The sequence below is a fragment of the Apodemus sylvaticus genome, chromosome 10, assembly GCF_947179515.1.
Source record: "Apodemus sylvaticus chromosome 10, mApoSyl1.1, whole genome shotgun sequence".
In the NCBI taxonomy this organism is placed as follows: Eukaryota; Metazoa; Chordata; class Mammalia; order Rodentia; family Muridae; genus Apodemus; species Apodemus sylvaticus.
The window spans coordinates 108,440,141-108,460,516 of NC_067481.1; the positions used below are offsets into that span (position 1 = coordinate 108,440,141).

The following is a 20,376-nucleotide window of genomic DNA, read 5'->3' on the forward strand; positions in this document are numbered from 1 at the left end:
GCATTAGAGAATGAGTTCTTCAATTCTCCCCCCGAGAAAAAACTGTTCGGTTTGGTGGAACTGTGGACAGAAGTCTTACTGAAATACAAAAAGGTATGAGGAATTACTATGTGGGGTTTTTACTTTGCTTAATCAGAGTTTAATAGGTATTACACAGAAGAGCAAATTATCAAGACTTGGGGTTCCTCCTGAGTACACCCCTTCCCCCCCCACAAAGGACAGTAAACAGGTAAGATGAACTTTAGCATTTATGTGTGCATTTATTTAGGTGTCTCAGTGGTGGGGATTGCTACACTAGGAAAACAGTTCTAGTTGAGCTCTTTTCTTAGCCTAAAAATAAATTTTACTCTAGGCTTGGTGGCTTGTGTCTTTAATTCCAGTACTTGAAGGCAGAGTCAGGTGGATACCTGAATTTGAGATCAGCCAGGGCTACACAGCCTCTGTCTAAAAACAGTGGGTCTCAACCTTCTTAATGCTGTGACCTTTTAATAGTTTTTCATGTTGTGCTGACCCCCAACCATATAATTATTTTCTTTGCTACTTCATACTGTAATTTTGCTACTGTTATAACTTAAAATGTAAGTGTCTGTGTTTTCTGACCCTCTTAGAAAAGGGGTTTGGTTTAATCCCCAAAGGGGTCAACATCCTCTGGTTGAGAACTACCTGTCTAAAAAGATAGAATTGAGGGAAATATATAGATACCATATTGAAATAGATTATTTAGTGATATGCATGATACTGGAAGCTTAAAAGTAACCAAAACAAGTATGTTGAGGTTTTAGAACTTAAAATGCTGTATACATCTTGAAAACTAGTAAGTGCTAAAATAAAAATAAAAAAAAAATTAGAGCAATTTTTGTTTAACTTACTCTTTTTTTTTGAGACAGTCTTGCTGTGTAGCCCTGTCTGATGTCTAATTCCAATCTTCTTGCCTCAAGCCTGGAATTATACACATAGTCTGTTTAAATAGCTTGTATCCTTTTGAGATGGGGTCTTACTGTATCCCTCTGGCTGGCCCAGAACTGCTTTGTGGACTGTCCTGGCCTTGGACTGCCTCTGCCTTCTGACTGTACCCCATGCCTGCTGTCACTAAACCATACCCTCCCTCCCTTGCTTTCTCTTCCTCAAGACAGGGTTTCTTTGTAGAGTCCCGGCTTTCTTGGAATTCACACTTTAGGCCAGACTAGCCTCTAACTCAGAGACCTGCCCACCTCTGGCTCCCGAGTACTGGGATTAAAGGCACGCTTACCACTGCCCAGCCCATTTTATTTCTATTTTTTTTTTTTCCGAGACAGGGTTTCTCTGTCTAGCCCTGGCTGTCCTGGAACTCACTCTGTAGACCAGGCTGGCCTTGAACTCAGAAATCCGCCTGCCTCTGCCTCCCAGAGTGCTGGGATTACAGGTGTGTGCTACCACCGCCCGGCCCCATTTTATTTCTTAAGGAGCTACCTAAGTTTCACCACTAATGATGAAATATAGATGATTATGTCTTATAATTCTCACCTATAGCAGTACATTTAAATAGCTGCTTTGCAAATTCTAGGTGATTATATATCATTACTGTGCTTTTACTCGTACTTTTAGAATTCTCATTAGTATCTGTAGTAGTCAAATGTCCACACGCCTATATAGCTGACTGTGTGGCTGTTTATGCCTCCCTGTCCTAGACCTCTGATTCTGTTAACACAAGCCCCTTGTTGCTTTGGTTGGTTTTCTTTGCTAGGATTGAACATAGGATCAGCCTTCCACCACTAAGCTGTAGCTGCAGGCCTTTCTTTTTTTTACTTTTTATATTTCAGATAGGGTCGTGTAGATGGGTGACCTTGGACTTGCTTTCTGAATAGCTAGGATTATGGGTATATAAAACATCCAGACCTGCCTTAAATATGAAAGGTTTATTAAAGTCCTGACTTCATTATCATGAGGGATTCGTGGAAGTTTCACGGTTCCTTTTACAATTCTGTGAGATAGTAAGGCGTAATAAAAATTGGACTGATATTTAGAGGAAACCATAGTAGTTGTACATTAATTTTCTCTTTTCTTTGTTTAGGGTGAAACAAATGACTTAGAGTTGTTGAAGAACCAGCTGTCTGATCCTGATATAAAGGTAATTTAAGAAAGTATTTTTACTATATTTATCACTTTAAATTATTTTTGCACATGTGTGCTCACTCATGCCTGCTAGAGCAAGGGTGAAAGCCAGAACACCTTGTGGGAGTTGGCTCTGTCCTTCTGCCATGTGGGTCTGTAGGGTTGATTCCAGGCTGTCATTTGTACAGTGGTCCTAGTTTGTCCTCCACAACTTGCTTTCTGTGTAACTCAGTGGTTGTCAACCAAGCGCAGTCTCACCATCTGTGGGTCACTTAACAATGGCTGAACCGTGCCTTTGGTTGTCAGAAGCACTGGCATCTGGTGGTTGGATAACTGTGCTTCCCCCTTGCCCCGCCCCTTCCACCCACGTGGTGACTTAAAGTGGGTGGCCTAGAACGACAGCAGTAGTGGTTATGAGTACTTGGTGTTCTTTCAGCAGACCCGGGCTCTGTTCCCAAGACCCTCATGGCAGCTAACAGCCCTCCAACTTTTTAAAGGGGATGTGAAACCTTTTTCTAGTCTATATACACACATGCTGGCAGAACACTTATACCCATAAATAAAATTTAAAAACTGCAGCATAAAAAGAAAGAATGAGGGAAAAGCCAAGAAGACTCAATGAGTTGATGTGCAAGATGTCTAGAGCAGCCACACCCTGAAGTAAGGACTCTTGTCAATGATTAACTATGATGTTGCTCCTGTTCACAGACTGTGCACCCCATTCCTCCTGTCGTTTTACATTTTTTCTTTTCTTTTTTCTTTCTTTCTTTTTTCTTTCTTTCTTTCTTTCTTTCTTCTTTCTTTCTTTCTTTCTTTCTTTCTTTCTTTCTTTCTTTCTTTCTTTCTTTCTTTCTTTCTTTTTTTTTTTTGGATTTGGGTTTTTTTTCCGAGACAGGGTTTCTCTGTCTAGCCCTGGCAATCCTGGAACTCACTCTGTAGACCAGGCTGGCCTCGAACTCAGAAATCCGCCTGCCTCTGCCTCCCAGAGTGCTGGGATTACAGGCGTGTGCCACCACCGCCCGGCTGTCATTTTTACATTTAAGTCAGTTTATTACTACTCTGATTACTTGACAAAAGTTACCAGTGCCCGGACAGTGGTGGCGCATGCCTTTAATCCCAGCACTTGGGAGGCAGAGGCAGGCGGATTTCTGAGTTCGAGGCCAGCCTGGTCTGCAGAGTGAGATCCAGTACAGCAAGGGTACACAGAGAAACCCTGTCTTGAAAACAAAAAAACAAAAGTTACTAGTGATTATATTTTCACCCCTAGTAATTTTTCATTTCCTTCTTTCTTGAGAGACAGGTCTGTACATAGCCCTGGCTTTTCTGGAACTCACTGTGTAGACCAGGCCAGCCCAAATGAGATCCTTCTGCCTCTGCATAGTGAGTTCTGAGATTAAAGGTGTGTGCCGCCACATCTGGCCTTTCCCACGAATCCCTCACATGCTCATTTCAGTGGGCATTTGCTAGCCTTACACAGTTGACACTTTGCCTCTCTACTTAGAAATGCTTCATTTTCTTGTGATCTTTCTATCTTCTCATTACTTATCTATTTACTTTATTAGAGGTTCTTCATTGAATACATTATCTTTTGGTTGGTTCGTAACTTTGGTATTGAGTGGATTTTTTTTTAAGGTTTATTTTCTTTTTCTTTTTTTTTTTAGTTTTATTTTTGAGATTTATTTTTTTATTTGAGACAGGGTTTCTCTGTGTAGCCCTGGCTGTCCTGGAACTCACTCTGTAGACCAGACTGGCCTCGAACTCAGAAATCCGCCTGCCTCTACCTCTGCCTCCCAGGATGCTGGGATTATAGGTGTGCGCCACCACTGCCCAGCTTTATTTTCTTTTATATGCATAAGTGTTGTGCCTGCATGTGTGTGTGTTCACTATGTGTGTGTGTGTGTGCATACTTGGTGCCTGTGGAGGCTACATGAGCAGCTATGTGGGTGTTGGAAACTGAATCCAGGCTCTCTGGAAGAGTAACAAGTGTTCTTGACAACTGTGCTGCCTTTCTAGTCCTGACTTTTTTAAAAACATTTTTTAAAGCTCTGACTTTTTTTTAACTTGATTCTTTTCAGTAGTCATGTAGGCTTTGAAATGTACCTCTAACTTGGTAACTATGTGCTGCAGCTCCCGTGGGTCCAAGACATTTCCTCGTCCAGCATTGTTAATGTGCTCCAGTATGGCGAGTCAGACTCATCTCTTCCCCAAATCCTCTTCTTTGTAGCCCTCTGAATGCTAAACTGGTTTATTGATTAAAACCAGTTCTTGAGTTAGGAACCTGTAGTCTTTCTGGACTTTCTCACCTATAGCAATTGTTCATCCGTGTTGGGGGAAAATGTCTTTCATGTGTGGTCTTGTTGCTGCTCTCGAGTCTGAGTTCTTCTGATAACGTTATTCTTTAGATCCTGCCCTGCTGTCTTCCTCCTGTAAATGTCTTCTGAGCAGTGAAGCCTGACTCATGTCTCCATGGGACATTGCCTAGGCGTGCCATCCCCTACGTAACCTTCCTGTCTGTACAGGGATGAAGGTCAACCTTTAGTACAGCTGATGACGCTTTCTCTGTGATGAGTCTTGAGAGATACTCCAGTTTTTGAACTTACAGTTGTTGTCCTGTGTGTCTTTGAATGTCTTGTCTTTGTGGCTGGAGGTATTCCTGAACGCTGTTTTTGAACATTGGCTCTGATAGCATTGCTTCCTTGCCCAGGGTGAGTTCTTGCACTTGTACTTCAGAGCCCTCATGTAAAATGGAGATCAGTAGTACCTGCTTTGTGAACACTTGTAAGCATGTGAGTTAGCAAATGATAAAAATCTTAGAGCACAGCCTGGGCCACAGTTCATGTTGTACCTGTTCATTGCTGCTGTTCTAATCTACAAACTGCTTTATTTCAGATCCTGGTGAGATGTCAGCTGCTTTGAGCTTTCTCTGGCTCTCCTAAGCATATGGTCTTCCCTCCATTGTCTGTTTCCCAGACCGCAGCACACGCGGCTTCTGTGCCCCGCGTGGTGCTTACAGGGTTGCTTGTTGGCTAGCTCACTATGTGCTGGAGCCGAACAGAAGTTTTGTTCTGAAAAATGTGCTTTCTCTTTGTTAGAAATGTTCCCCACAAATATATTACCCTTTCAGAGCTCCTGACATAGGAAGGCTTTTCCTTATCCTTTCCTTCTTTCTTGGGTCCAGAGGGCCAGTGTCTTTGTTGCTCTGTAGTGTCTTTGTGTTGCACCATAGTTTCTATGTGGTGTGCTCTAGGTTCTTTGTGCTGCACTGTAGTTTGATCTATGTGTTGTACTGTAGTTTCTTTGTGTTGCACTTTGGTGTCTGTGTTGCACTAAAGTGTCTTTGTGTTGTACTGTGGTTTCTGTGCTGCACTGTAGTTTTTGTGCTACATTGTGGTTTCTATGTTGTACTGTAGTTTCTATGTGTTGCACTTTAGTGTCTTTGTGTTGCACTGTCGTTTGTATCTATGTGTTTTACTGTAGTTTCTATGTGATGCACTGTAGAGTCTTTAGTTGCACTGTGGTTTCTTTGTCTTGTGCTGTAGTTTCTGTGTTGTACTGTAGTGTCTGTGTTGGACTATAGTTTCTGTGTGATGCACTGTAGAGTCTTTGTGTTGCACTGTGGTTTCTTTGTCTTGTGCTGTGGTTTCTGTGTTATACTGTAGTGTCTTTGTGTTGGACTGTAGTTTCTATGTGATGCACTGTAGAGTCTTTGTGTTGGACTGTAGTTTCTGTGAGCAGATTCTCTTCACTCTTTCTCAGTGCTCAGGCTACATCTCAGAGCTTGACCAAACCCTCAGTGCATTTTTTTTTTAACTTAAAAAAAAAAAACATTTAGCTGGGCCTGGTAATTCATGCCCTTTAGTCCCAGGACAAGGGAGGCAAAGGCAGGAACAGGCAGATCTCTTGAGTCTGAGGCCAGTTAACTCACACCTAGGGAGTTTTTAGACAGCCAGGGCTATATGCAGAGATGCAATCTTAAAAGCAAAAGAGAATAACCAAACCAACAAAAAATTACATATTTGGGAGAGAAAAGGGGGGAGGCTTGTGCATACCACGGCATGTGCAGTGCAGAGCATGTGCATACCACAGCATGTGCATACCACAGCATGTGCAGTACACAGCATGTGCATACCACAGCATGTGCAGTACACAGCATGTGCATACCACAGCATGTGCAGTGAGTGCACAGCATGTGCATACCACAGCATGTGCAGAGGTCAGACATCAACTTCCCAGAGTTCTCTTCTCCCACTGGGACATGGGGAGTGTGCTTGCTCAGCAGGGCCTTTTTTATTTATCTATTTATCTATCTATCTATCTATCTATTTATTTATTTATTGGCTTTTCGAGACAGGGTTTCTCTGTGCAGCCCTGGCTGTCCTGGAACTCACTCTGTAGAGCAGTCTGGCCTCGAACTTGGAAATCCACCTGCCTCTGCCTCCGAAGCGCTGGGATTAAAGGCTTGTGCCACCACTGCCTGGCTTTCAGCAAGATCTTTTATTTTCTCACCAGCTTCCTTCCCTCCAAAATATATATGTGTGTGTGTGTGTGTGTGTGTGTGTGTGTGTATGTGTGTGTGAAACCTGAAAGTTGAACTTGGGTTCTCGGTAAGAACAGTATGAGTTCTCCAGCCTCGTCTCCAGGTTTCTGTATTGTATTGTGATTTTTGTTGGTCTGGGGTTAAGCTGGGCTTTGAGTACTGCTATCCAGCACTCCGCAGATCTACGGCCTCTCCCATCTCGGCGGATTCTTGGCATGGTAAAAATGATAGCAGTTGTGGCTGCCTTTTTCAGAGTGTTGTGTGTACTCTGTTCCTAATCAGGGCTCACTGAGGCAGCAGGCCCTAACTCTGTTCCTGTTTTTCAGTGTTAGGGATTGAACGCTTGAATGCAAGCATGCAGGGCAAGGGCTCTGTCGCTGAGCCATAGCCCCAGGTTTTGTTTTGTTCTGTTTGGGGCTTTGAAGATAGTCTTAGCTATGAAATGTAGGCTCTTCTCAAACTTGAGATCCCCCTCCCACTATTTCTGAATGTTGGAGTTACAGTCACGTGCCATTGTGCCTTGTGGCTGATTGTTTTTTAATTAAAAGGCTTAATTTTTTTATTTATTTGTGTGTGGTCAAAGGGCCTCTGTAGACTAAGTTTTAAAAGATGATTATATACGGGTGTTTTCCCTTTTGTGTATATCTGGGCACAGTGGACGTGTCTGGTGCCTAAAGAAGCCAGGGGAGAGTATTGAATCCTCTGGGACTGGAATTATGATGGCTGTGACTACTGTTTAGATGCTGGGACTTGATTCTGTGTCCTCTGGAAGAGTAGCCAGTGCTTTGACCACTGAGCGGCATCCCAGTTCCCATACTTACATGGCTGTCGGTGGTGAGACTCAGGTTATCAAGGTTGTGCAGCCGTGCTGGACAGCAAATCCAGGTCTCCAGGGCAGTGTCAACTGTCCCACACCTAACCCCTCACATGTGTTCCTTTGTTTTAGTATGTGTGTAATCTAAGTTCATCTGGAACTCAGTATAGAGCTCAGGCCTTGGGCTTGCAGCCTCTGTTTCCCACAGGTTGAGACCACAAGACTGCACACCGTAGCCTCTGCCACAACTTAGTTAGTGGGGCATATCTGTTTTCCTGAGACTGTCATGTGATTGATAGAGGATTGGTACAAAGTAGATCCATTACTTTTCTGTAACACTAGACAGCTTGTGGTTTTTCTTTGTTTTTGCTTAAGGATGACCAGATCATCAACTGGCTACTGGAATTTCGTTCCTCTGTCATGTACTTGACAAAAGACTTTGAGCAACTTATAAACCTCATATTGGTAAGTTCAGTATATTCCACTGACTAGCAGAGATACTTGAGTACTTTGAAAACAGTGTATACACCTTTCCCTCCTTCCTCTTTCATCTCTAGAGATTGCCCTGGTTGAATAGAAGCCAGACAGTGGTGGAGGAGTATTTGGCCTTCCTTGGGAATCTTGTGTCTGCACAGACTGTCTTCCTTAGACCATGTCTCAGCATGATTGCATCTCATTTTGTACCTCGTAAGTAGACGGGTTTGCCTGTAAAGATGGGTTTTCTTCTTCCTCTCTCCTACCTCTCACTGGTGTTCTCTGCTCTTACCTTCCTTATTCTAAAGGCAGTGGTTTGTCGGGCTCAGTTATGGCCTAAGGTTAGTATTGTTTCTGATGACGGCTACTTTGCAGAGCTGTGTGATGGCACGAGGTATCATAGGCAGGAAGCAAGTCGGGTAGGCTTAGACTTGCTTAATTTCATTTTTGGTGTGTGTGTATGTGAGTGTTTTTCCTACATGTGTGTATATGTGCCATGTATACAGAAAGATTACAAGAATGTGTCAGATCTCTTGGAACTGGAGTTAAAGGCGTTTGTGAGCTGCCATGTATGTGTTGGGGATCTGGTCCTCTGGTCCTCTGGAAGAGCTAAGTGATCTTGAACATTCCTCACCTTTAAAATACCTGTTCATTGTTTATGCCCACCACAGAATAGAATAATGAATTTTCTTTTTCTTCCAAAGCTCGAGTAATTGTCAAGGAAGGTGGTGTAGATGTTTCAGATTCTGAAGATGAAGATGACAGTAAGTATGATCTTAGAACATGAGTCCTACATGGTGAAAATCTCACCATTTATTCTCTTAGGGGGACAAGGACAAATGATCATCTTTGATAGATTCTTTCTGGTTTGTTTTGAGACAGGAAGGGTCTCACTATGTAGCCCTGGCTGTCTTGAAATTTGTTTGTGGACCAGGTTGACCACACATTCACAGAGGTCCACCTGCTTCTTTCTGCCTTTGAGTGCTGGGGTTAGCGACATGTACCACTACACTCAGTTTGATAGATTCTTTGACACATTCCTATTGTGCAGTCACCCACCCTAGGTGTATTACTAAAATAAATAGTACTCTCCAACCTGCATTCGAGACAGGGCCTTATATATTCCAGAACTGATTTTGAGCTTATGTAACTGAAGAGGACTTAAACTTAAGATTTTTTTTCAGCCGGGCGGTGGTGGTGCATGCCTGTAATCCCAGCACTCTGGGAGGCAGAGGCAGGCGGATTTCTGAGTTTGAGGCCAGCTTGGTCTATAGAGTGAGTTCCAGGACAGCCAGGGCTACACAGAGAAACCCTGTCTCGGAAAAAACCAAATCCAAAAAACCAAAAAAAAAAAAAAAAAAAAGGTTTTCTTTCCCTCCCTTCTGAATGCTGGGTACAGTGTATACTGCCATGTCTGCTTTGTGAGCACAGTTGACTCCCCCACCCCTTTATTTTATTTTATTTTATTAGTTTAGTTTATAGTTTAGTTTAGTTTAGCTTATTAAGTAGTGTCTCTGTAGAACCAGCCTGGCCTCAAAACTTATAGCAATCCTGCTGCTTCTGCCTTGGGAGTGTTTCATTATATGCATCTGCTGCCATGCTTAGCTAAAAACTGTAGCTCTTTTAGAAGAATCTATGCAGGTGTGACATAATTAATCCGTTTAATCCTCATTGTTAATTGAAGAGACAAACCATACAATTCTTTTTTTGTTTGTTTTTGTTTTTTGTTTTTTTCGAGACAGGGTTTCTCTGTGTAGCCCCGGCTGTCCTGGAACTCACTCTGTAGATCAGGCTGGCCTCGAACTCAGAAATCCGCCTGTCTCTGCCTCTCAAGTGCTGGGATTAACGGCGTGTGCCACCACCACCCAGCTTTTATATTTATACGTTCAAATTTTTCTTTGTAGATCTTCCTGCAAATTTTGACACATGTCACAGAGCCTTGCAAATAATAACAAGATATGTCCCATCGTGAGTATTCTTTTGTTGACTTTGAGTCATGGTGTCTGGTTTAACAGGTTAGGGGTTAATTCTGGTGGGTCACCTGCCTGTAATGTGTTCACATCCCTGAAAAGGAGGAGAAAGATGATTAATAGATTATAAAATATAATAGCATTAAAACCTGGGTTATATGCTCTTTTTTAACTGTGTCAATAGCACATGTTGAAAATGTTGTTTCCTATTTTCTGTGTTTGTTAATTTATTTAAAAGCCTAATTTATGTGTAGGCCCAGGTGTTGAGTGTGTCGTAAGACATTTATCAGGTTCTGCCACCTTGTAGTTGGAGCTCAAACTCAAGATGCAAATGTCTTTTCCTCTGAATCGTCTCATGCCTGCTTAACTGTCTATTTAATTTATATACAGCAGTCCTCCCTCTGTTTTGTATAGAAGTTGGTATTTTACTTTAATCTTCAACAGATGTGGTCTCTGAGCCTGCACGTACAATGTGCACTGTACCAAAGGAATCACATGCAGTTATAAAGAGCCTGGCTGTGGGTCTCCTCGGCAGTGGCACGTTTGTTAACTAAAAATGGGAAGTTGGGACACAATGGGGATGGTGCATTCCATATGTGAAATCTTGGCAGTTGGGAAGGTGGGGGCAGGAGGGTTAGGCATGCAGGGTCGTTTTTTTGGCTACACACAGTTTGATGCTGGCCTGGGCTACATGAGACCCTGTCTTAATCAAAAAATCTCAAGTTAATGATACTTTACCTCTTTAATATACTTATGTACTCTTATTTATTTTAAAATTTAAACTGTTAAGCTTTTGTAGAAGAAAAGCTTATCTTTTGACTTGCTTTCATAACAAAGTTAATGAAGCATATTCTCATGTGAGTCGTTTAAGGGTTCTCTCTGAGGAGAGCCCCTGGACTTGGGGGACCTGCTTGAGGTGGGTGCTGTTTTTGCCTTTTATGTCCTTATTGCGCATATGCAAATGCCAGTGTCTTAGAAAGTCCAGGTAACATGGATTGCATTTTATTTTTTAATAGGACACCATGGTTTTTAATGCCTATACTGGTAGACAAGTTTCCATTTGTGAGGAAATCAGAAAGAACACTGGTAAGAAATCTTTTATGAATAGATTGTTTTGTGACTTTAGTTTTGATGGTATTATTGTTAATTATTACTCTGAATTTCTTTAAAAATTTTTTAGTGATTTTTATTTTTATATGCATTGGTGCTCTGCCTGCTTGTATGTGTATGAGATGTCAGAGCCCTTGGAACTGGAGGAACTGGCAGTAGTGAGCCGCCATGTGGGTGCCGAGATTGAACCTGGATCCTCTAGAAGAGCAGCCAGTGATCTTAACCTCTGAGCCATCTCTCCAGCCCCTAATATTAATATCTTAAAAATACCTTTCTAGATTTTTAAACTCAAGACTATTTCACTGAGTGTTGTGGTGTAGGCCTGTAATTGTGCAAATTTGAGGGCCATCCTGAGCTATAATGTGAGATCCTATCCCCCATAAAATTGAGAGAAGACTGGGAACATCCCTCATATTGTTTTCTTTTTGTTACTGTAATTTTTCCAAAAATTACAGGATCTTAATTTGTATCCCAGTCTGGCCTCAGGGCCTCCTACGTGCTGTGGTTGTAGGTGTGAGTTACCACACCTTATGTCTCATTCCTTGGGATTTGTAGTGTCTGTACTATGTGCAGGTCAGGGTCAGAATTCATTTCAGAAATAACTTGTGCTGGATGCTTACACACACAAGAATTGCCATGGAGTCTGCAGATGGGGTCAGTGGCAGAGTGCTTGCTTAGCATGCCTAGGTCCTGTGTTTGATTCTCAGTACCACAGAGGAGTAAAAGACAGAAAGTTACCAGGAGTTGATAGTGTGTTAACAAGTAGAAGTGCTGACTGGGCATGCTTAGAGTAGTCAGACTTAACATATACAGAGCTGAGGGGTGCAGCTTAGAAACTTTTCTATTTATATATTTAAAATAAAAATTTTATAACTGATGTTTTGCTTATGTTCTGAAGTACTGTGTTGAATTGTTCATCTGTTTATGTTTCATGCTTAGGAATGTTATGTTCATAACTTATTAAGGATAAGTTTATATTTCCCAACTTTGAGGCGTGAAATTCTGGAGCTGATTATTGAAAAGTTACTCAAGTTAGATGTAAGTATCATTACCTATATTTTTTCCTCTATTTTTATTTATGGAATTTTATGACTATGTATTTATGTGTGGAAAATAGTCCAGATCTTTGCTTCATTCTAGTTATACTTTTTGAACTTCGCCTATTTTCTGGGAATTGTAGACAGTTCAGTCTGTGGTTAGGAACAAGGGGTAAACAGTCATCAAAGGCAGAGGTGCATTGTGGGAAGTGCTGTGAGCTGGACTGTCTGATGGGACTGTATGTTTGATGTGGTATGAAGAAGGGGCAGAATGAATGTTGAAATGAGATGCTGCATGTATTTATATTTGAAAATTTTTTTTGTCTTTTTTTAAAATGATTTATTTATTATTATATGTAAGTACACTGTAGCTGTCTTCATAAGAGGGTGTCAGATCTCATTACGGATGGTTGTGAGCCACCATGTGGTTGCTGGGATTTGAACTCAGGACCTTCGGAAGAGTAGTCAGTGCTCTTAACTGCTGAGCCATCTCTCCAGCCCAGGTTTAAAAATTCTTACTTATGTATAATATAAGGAGAAACAGGCCAGGCTTTGTTTTGTTTGAAGAAACAAAGAGGAAAGGCTGTATAAGATACGTGTTCTAGTTTGGACAGGTTCCGTTGCACGTAGGGGCTAACTGGCGAGTACTTACTGTGGTGGTTTGAATAGGTATGGCTCCCATAGACTTCTGTGTTTAAATTCTTGGCCCATAAGGAGTGGTGTTATTAGGAGGCGTGGCCTTGTGGAGTAGGTGTGGCCTTGTTGGAGGAAGCATGTCACTGGAAGCTTTGAAGTCTCCAGTGTTCAAGCTTAGCCCAGTGTCCTTCTGCTACCTGCAGTTCAAGATGTAGAACTTAGGGCTGGAGAGATGGCTCAGTGGTTAAGAGCACTGACTGCTCTTCCAGAGAAAGGTCCTGAGTTCAATTCCTAACAACCACATGGTGGCTCATAACCATCTGCAGTGTGATCTGACGCTCTCTTCTGTTGTGTCTGAAGACAAGAAAAAGTACAGTGTAGTCATATACATAAAATAAATAAATAAATAAATCTTAAAAGAAGATGTAGAACTTAGAACTTCTCCAGCACCATGTCTGCCTTGCATGCTGCCGTGTTTCCTTCTATGATGATAATGGACTAAACCTCTGAAACTGTAAGGCAGCCCCAGGTAAATGTTTTCCTTTGTAAGAGTTGCTGTGGTCATGTTGTCTCTTCACAGCAGTGAAACACTTACTAAGCAATCTTAGCTAGAGACCTAAGAATAAGCTCGTGAAGCAGTTCTGTCAGGACAGGGAGCAGGGGTGGTCAGAAGGGGGAGATAACCTAATCTGTGGATGTTGGGAGGATCTGGAAGAAGAGAGTCTGTCTTGCCAGTGCCATCAAGGATGAGCAAAGCAGAAGTCCTTGAGCCTTGTGTAGATGGCTCAGTAAGTAAAGTGCTCATGAAAACTTCAAGTAGGTGTTATGGCCTGCTAATAGTGAAAGTGCTTGGAAAGAAAAATAGTCTCCAAAGCTAGCTGGTTAGCTAGACTAGCCTTACCTGCAAACTCTAGGTTCTGAAAGACCCTGTCTTGGTGAATAGGGTTGAAAACAGTTGAGGGAGACTCCTGATAACATTGGGTCTGACCCCATAAACGTGTATAAATTTAGGTCACATACATGCAAGCATGCATAGGTATATATATAACATACACAACATTAATTAACAGATTGATTGATTGATTGATTGATTGATGCTGTGGTTGTCAGAAGAGGCATTCCTATTATTGAAGTTAGGGCTGGTTGTAAGCAACCATGTAGCTGTTGGGAAATCAAACGTCTGCAAAAGCAGTTAGTGCTCTTAAGTGCCATGCCATTTCTTTAGCTCTTGCATGGGAAATTTTAAGAAGTCCTTAGAATTATAATAGTTTTTGGTGTTTTCTGAGATGGTTTGCTAGTGAATACTGCAGATTGTTAGGGGTGGGCTTTTGAGAGAGTCTGAGGTGTAGGCATGGCTCGAGATTGGGGATACTTGAATAGGGTTTGGATACTTGAATAGGGTTTGGATACTTGAATAGGAGACTTGAATTGGGAATACTTGAAAACCCAAGGAGATACAATCTACAACTCTTTTTTTTTTATTTTTTATTTTTGTTCTGTTTTGGTTTTTGGTTTTTGAAGACAGAGTTTCTCTCTGTAACAGTGCCCTAGCTGTCCCGGACTTGCTTTATAAACCAGGCTAGCCTCGGAACTCACAGAAATTCACCTGCCTCTGCCTCCTCCTGAGTGCTGAGATTAAAGGAGTACAAACCCTCTCCCTTCCCCAACTGTTCTTTGAGACAGGATCTTTCTGTGTAGACCTGGTTACCCTGGAATTCATTATCTATATACCAGGTGGGCCTTGAACTCACAGAGATCTGCCCATCTTTGGGATTAAAGCATGTATTGCCATGCCCCCCAGCAAGATAGAATTCTTAGTGGAGAAAAGTATTTACTATTTTTTATTTTTGTTAGCTTTTGATTTCCCCGTCTTAAACATTTGTTTATTTTTGTATCCTGTGCAGTGGCATGTATGTGGAGACCTGAGGACACCTTAGGAAGTTGGTTCTCTCCTTCCACCACGTCTGTTCTGGGGATTGAGTGATTTGGTAGCAATTACCTTTACCCACTAAGCTATCTACCTGGCTCTGAATTTATCTGTCTGTCTGTCTGTCTGTTTGTCTGTCTGTGTCTGTCTGCCTACCTACCTACCTACCTACCTACCTACTTATGAATTTGTTTTATTTTGTGTATTATTCATGTATATATTTATGTTTTGCTTGATTGTATGTCTATGCATCTCTTGTGTGTGTAGTATTTGCAGAGGGCTAAGGATGGGTGTGAGCTGCCATGTAGATGCTGGGAGTTGAACTTGGAAAAAAAGTGCTTTTAGCTGGTGATAGAGGTGGCACACTCAAATGAGGCTAGTCTGGTATATAGAGTGAGTTCCAGGCCAGCCCAGTGCTCCATAGAGAAATCCTGCCCTGAAAAAAAAGATGGACAGATGGGTAGAAGGATGGATGGATGGATGAATGGTTGGAAGGGAGGAAGGATGGATGGAAAAGAACAAATGGTCTTAGCAGCTGAGCCATTTCTCCAGTCCCCGGATTTTGTTTATTGAGACAGGGTTTTGAACTGTAGCCAGGTTGGCCTTGGACTCAAGGTAGCTCCTTGTTCCTGCCATATCCTTCAATACTCATCTTTTCTTTTCTTTTTTTCTTTTTTGTTGAAGGGGATCTGTTGTTCCCAATAGCTTTGAATTGTAGGTTCAATTCAATCTTGTCTCAATCTCCTGAGTGTTGGGATTACTGTTTCTATTACACCCTGACAAGACGTTGTAGGGAATAGGGCAATGGTGTTTCTTGTGTGGGGTTACATGTGTGGCTACCTGTATGATAAGCCCTGTGAAGTAGTCTTATATTCCTTAAAGAATATTTTAAAGTATGTCTGCAAGGATCATGCACAGGTAGTAAGAAAAACCATGATTTGAATAGTGTGACCACGTATCTACCACATTACGATATGTTTGTGTCTTGGTGTTAAAGAGATGTAATGAATGTCACTGTGCTGAGGATGCCTGAGTGTTACACCACATCTCTGTTAGGTACATTGGTGAAGGACACGCCTTATGACTTTTCAGTTTTTAAGTTTGTACCACCATTATGTTGTAGTGTTATATGATGCTAATGGAGCCCTTTAAGTACGTGCAGAAAGTCTGGTACAGTGGCACTCACCTTTAATCCCAGCTCTCAGGCTTCAGAGGCATCTCTGTGAGTTAATTATGAATCAGTGTGGTCTACAACGTGAGTTCCTGGACAGCCTGGGCTAGGTGGAGAGACTCTGTCTCAAAAAACAAACAATAGAAGGTATATATAGCAGATTAATTTTCAATTACAAATAGCTGCATTTTTTTTGGTTTTTGGTTTTTGGTTTTTTGGATTTGGTTTTTTTTTTTTTTTTTTTTTTTTTTTTTTGAGACAGGGTTTCTCTGTGTGGCCCTGGCTGTCCTGGAACTCACTCTGTAGACCAGGCTGGCCTCGAACTCAGAAATCCGCCTGCCTCTGCCTCCCAGAGTGCTGGGATTACAGGCGTGCGCCACCCCCCCCCCCCACCCCACCCCCCGGGCAATAGCTGCATTTTTACATGCTTTCATTTATTTTTCGTGATATAGGTGAGTGTATCGAGGCAGGATATTGAAGGTGCTGAAGAGGCAGCGGCTCAGACTGGAGGTGGGACAGATGCCACAGAAGGCCTCTTTAATATGGTCAGTATCTCTTTGCTTTGACACTGATGGTTAAACTCCTTTGTTTTAGTCTTGTATTTTGATTCTTGTCCTTATTAGCATTTCTACTAACAGCATACAGTGGAGCTTTATCACATCAGAGTGTGGAAAGACAGCTACTAGCTTAGCTCTTTAAGGGTTTCGGTTAAGATAAAATAGTGGAGGGGCTGGGAAGATAGCTGTGTAGGTAGAGTGCTTGCCTGTGTGTGTGTGTGTGTGTGTGTGTGTGTGTGTGTGTGTGTGTGTGTGTAAGAACCTTAGTTTGAATTGGGCGGTGGCAGCGCATGCCTGCGATTCCAGCGCTTGGGAGGCAGAGGCAGGCGGATTTCTGAGTTTGAGGCCAGTCTGGTCTTCAGAGTGAGTTCCAGGACAGCTGGAGCTACACAGTGAAACCCTGTCTCAAAAAACCAAAAAAAAAAAAAAAAAAAAAAAAAAAAAAACCAAACCAAAACCAAAACTCCTTAGTTTGAGCCCTAGAGCCCCAAGAAAGCTGTTGGGTGTGGTGGCTGTGCTGAGCATCCTGGCACTAGTGAGGCACAGGCAAGAGACTGCTGGCATGGCAGTTGGACCAGGCTGGAGTGAGTGGTGAGCTCTAGATTAGTGAGAGACTGACTGAGAGGTGGGCGGCAGACCAAACTAAGCAGCCCGTAGCCTCCACATACATGCGCACGTGTGCCTGCTCACATGCTTGTGGTAAAGAGTTTCACAAACTTGTGAATGCCTTCTTAAATAAGTGTGCTGTTGGGATTACAGGGAAGTAACATGCCCAATGTTATTTACTGCCATTATAAGATGCTAGTGGAGCCATTTAAGATAAGTACAGTAACCTTATCCTATGTCTAAGGCTTTAAGCTTGTTTTTGGTGAAATTTGTTTCACTTTTATTCCTCAAATGTTTTTCATTGTTTCTGTAAGCCACAAGCATCTGAGGAAACAGCAAGCACAAAGTGTCCCAGTTTCTGTTTTTTAAATCTATTTTATGTTCATTGGTGTTTTGTCTGTCTGTGAGGGTGTCAGAAGCTGCCGTGGACTGGAGTTACTGACAGCTGTGAGCTGCCATGTGAGATAGAACCCAGGTCCTCTGGAAGAGCAGCCAGTGCTCTTTACCGGCAGAGCCATCTCTAGGCACAGTTTCTATGTTTTGCCAGTTAGATGCCTTAAAGTCGTCCCTCTCTAATTGGAACGATGTGTACTCTGGAGGTCAGCTGACCAAAGTTTGGGCTGAATTGAGGTATTGTTGAGTGCAGGCATCAGGGAGCAGGAGAGCTGGAGGGGCTAATGAGAGCCTATCTTCTGGGTGTGGCAGGAAGTGGCACATGTGTGCCATGGGAGTGTGGGCCAAAGGACAGTGTTTTGGAGTCTGCTGTCTTCTCCCATGTAGAGTCTGGAGATGAGATAGACTGCGGCCACTGAGAACCCCGATGGCTCTGTGCTACCTTTGACTCCTGTACGTTGGTGCTGAGGCTGTGCATTCTTGCAGACAACACAGTGGCTTTAACATGCCTGCCCAGACCTGGGAAAGGTGATCCAACCCCAGCACTGTAGACTCAGGGATGGGAACGCCCAGTTCCCATCATGCCCAGTTCTGTCTGGGTCTTCCTGAGAGTTGGGGCTGGGAACACACACATACTTAGTCTGCATGAGGATCCAGTCCCAGTCCCTCCCTCTCACACTTGCCCCATCCCTCATGCCCCCAAAAAATAAAGAAAAGGAGAAAAAGAATAGACTGGTGTTTATTTAAAATTCAAAACCTGACTGATCCACATTTCTGCTTGAGAGTCTAGGACAGTGTGTGTGTGTTTTCTCATCTTTTAGAAGAAATAATGGCCTGTGTCATTTTCCCTAGACACTAAGGACTTCTGTGACTTTTGTAATGTGGTTTTCAATTGCTCAAAGGATGAAGATGAGGAGACTGACCCTGAGAAGAAAGCTGACCAGGAGCGGCCTAGCCAGATGGCTCATCCCACCGCAGAGCGCCTGGACATCCTGCTCTCTTTGCTGCTGTCCTACATTGAGGATGTCTGCCGTGTGCATGGTAACCACCTGAGGATGAGACACATCACCTTCCATGCCAGTGTCACAGTTTGAAAATGGAGGCAATGGGATTAAGTCTCCCAGTATTCAACGTGAGAACTTCAAAGCTATGATGTTCTCACTGTTGGGCATTAGATGGATTGTATTGATCACTTGTATTTGAGATGCTCAGGAAGTTTAATAATGATGTGCTGACCATCTTAGGATGGCGCCTGTATTCTGTAGTTCCTTGAGAGGACTTTGCAGGTGTATTCATTATACCTAGTGTCAGGACTTTAACATTACAGAGCAAACTAGTCCTCAGGAAACAACTTGTCCAGGAAACTACATGTCCATGCACTCTTCTATGGTTTAAGAATGAGTTTATTAGCCAGGCTTGGTGGCACACAGGAGGAAGAGGCAGGTGGCTCTCTCTGAGTTAGAGACCCAAGTCTCCAGACAGTTGATACATAGAGAAGCTCTGTCTCAGAAAACCAAAAAAAAAAAAAAAAAAGGAGTAAGTTTAATCATCATAGAAGATGTGGACCTAGTAGTCCATGTCTAGTCTCAGACTTTGGGAGGTAGAGGCGGGAGGAGCATGAGTTCAAAATCAGCCTTTTCTACATGGAATCACAGGCCCACTGTGGGCTACATGAGACTGGCTTCACAGCAGTGTGTGAAGTAAGGCCTGGATTCTTTGTCACTTGGATTACACTGAGAGAAGCAAAGTCTGGAGCCCCTGAGATGACTCCAGATGCAAAACTGCTGCCTGCCTAATGCTGGGGTTCTTGTTGGGTTTGTATTTGCTTTTTTTGCTTTTGGCCTTTTTCTTACTTTTTGTACTTGAGCCTCAATGTACAGCCCTTGCCCAGATGCTGGTTTTTTGTTTGTTGGTTGGTTGGTTTGGTTTTCAAGAGAAAGTTTCTCTGTGTAACAGCTTTGGCTGTCCTGGAGCTAATTTTGTAGACTAGGCTTGCTGTGAACTCAAAGAGGTTCATTCACCTGCCTTTGCCTCCTGAGTGCTGGGATAAAAGGCGTGTGCCACCACTGCTTTCAAATGCTGATTCTTTTTTATTTTATTTCTGTTTTATTGAAGATGTCTATGAAATTAAAATTAAAATTTTCTCTGTAGGTAAAATTGATAACAATAAAACAAAGGATTTATACCGTGATCTGATATCCATCTTTGACAAACTTGTGTTGCCAACACATGCCTCCTGCCATGTACAGTTCTTCATGTTTTTCCTTTGCAGCTTCAAATTGGTAAGTAATATGGCATTGCCATGTTGTTTGATTGATCGATTGAATGATTGATGATTGATAGGCTAGCCTGTAACTCAAGAGATTTATCTGCCTTTACCTTATGGGTACATGTGTTACCAGGCTCAACTAATAATTTATTGATTTTTAAAAGTATGTGTACCCATGCTTGTCTGTGTATGGTTATGTATGTTGGGTGAGTATTGGTGCCTATAGCATTTACTTATTTGTTTTTGTTTTTTTGTTTTGTTTTGTTTTTTTCAAGACAGGGTTTCTCTGTATAGCCCTGGCTGTCCTGGAACTCACTCTGTAGACCGGGCTGGCCTCGAACTCAGAAATCCGCCTGCCTCTGCCTCCCAAGTGCTGGGATTACAGGCGTGTGCCTCCATCTCCCAACGCCTACAGCATTTAGGAGAGGGCATCAGATCCCCTGGAGCTGAATTTTGATTTTCTGGAGCAATATGAGCGCCACCTAATCCGCAGCCCATCTCTCTCTCTAGCCTCTGTTTTATTTATTCCGCATTTTCCTCCTTAAAGGTGGAAGACACTAAAGGTGTTAGCCTGCATTTGGTCACTAGATGGTGCCCTTCCCCTTCTGAGCCTTAAATCTAGCTCTTTTTTTTTCTTTTTAAAGATTTATTTATTTATTTATTTATTTATTTATTTATTTATTATGTGTAAGTACACTATAGCTGTCTTCAAACACCCCAGAAGAGGGCCTCAAATCTCATTACAGGTGGTTGTGATCCACCATGTGGTTGATGGAATTTGAAC

The 20,376-nt window shown here is 42.4% G+C and overlaps 1 protein-coding gene across 1 annotated transcript in view; it reads left to right on the forward strand.

Moving 5' to 3' along the window:
* Positions 1-3: 3 nt before the first annotated feature.
* Positions 4-20,376, forward strand: part of Rrn3 (RRN3 homolog, RNA polymerase I transcription factor) — a gene marked incomplete at its 5' end in the record, with an annotated part of 34,732 nt that continues 14,359 nt past the window's right edge. The window contains 11 exons of the mRNA XM_052196010.1: positions 4-93; positions 2,051-2,107; positions 7,818-7,907; positions 8,000-8,129; positions 8,621-8,680; positions 9,821-9,884; positions 10,903-10,972; positions 11,936-12,034; positions 16,220-16,312; positions 18,226-18,364; positions 19,475-19,605. Coding sequence (XP_052051970.1) covers positions 4-93; positions 2,051-2,107; positions 7,818-7,907; positions 8,000-8,129; positions 8,621-8,680; positions 9,821-9,884; positions 10,903-10,972; positions 11,936-12,034; positions 16,220-16,312; positions 18,226-18,364; positions 19,475-19,605 — 1,023 coding nt within the window. The remainder of the gene's footprint in view (positions 94-2,050; positions 2,108-7,817; positions 7,908-7,999; positions 8,130-8,620; positions 8,681-9,820; positions 9,885-10,902; positions 10,973-11,935; positions 12,035-16,219; positions 16,313-18,225; positions 18,365-19,474; positions 19,606-20,376) is intronic.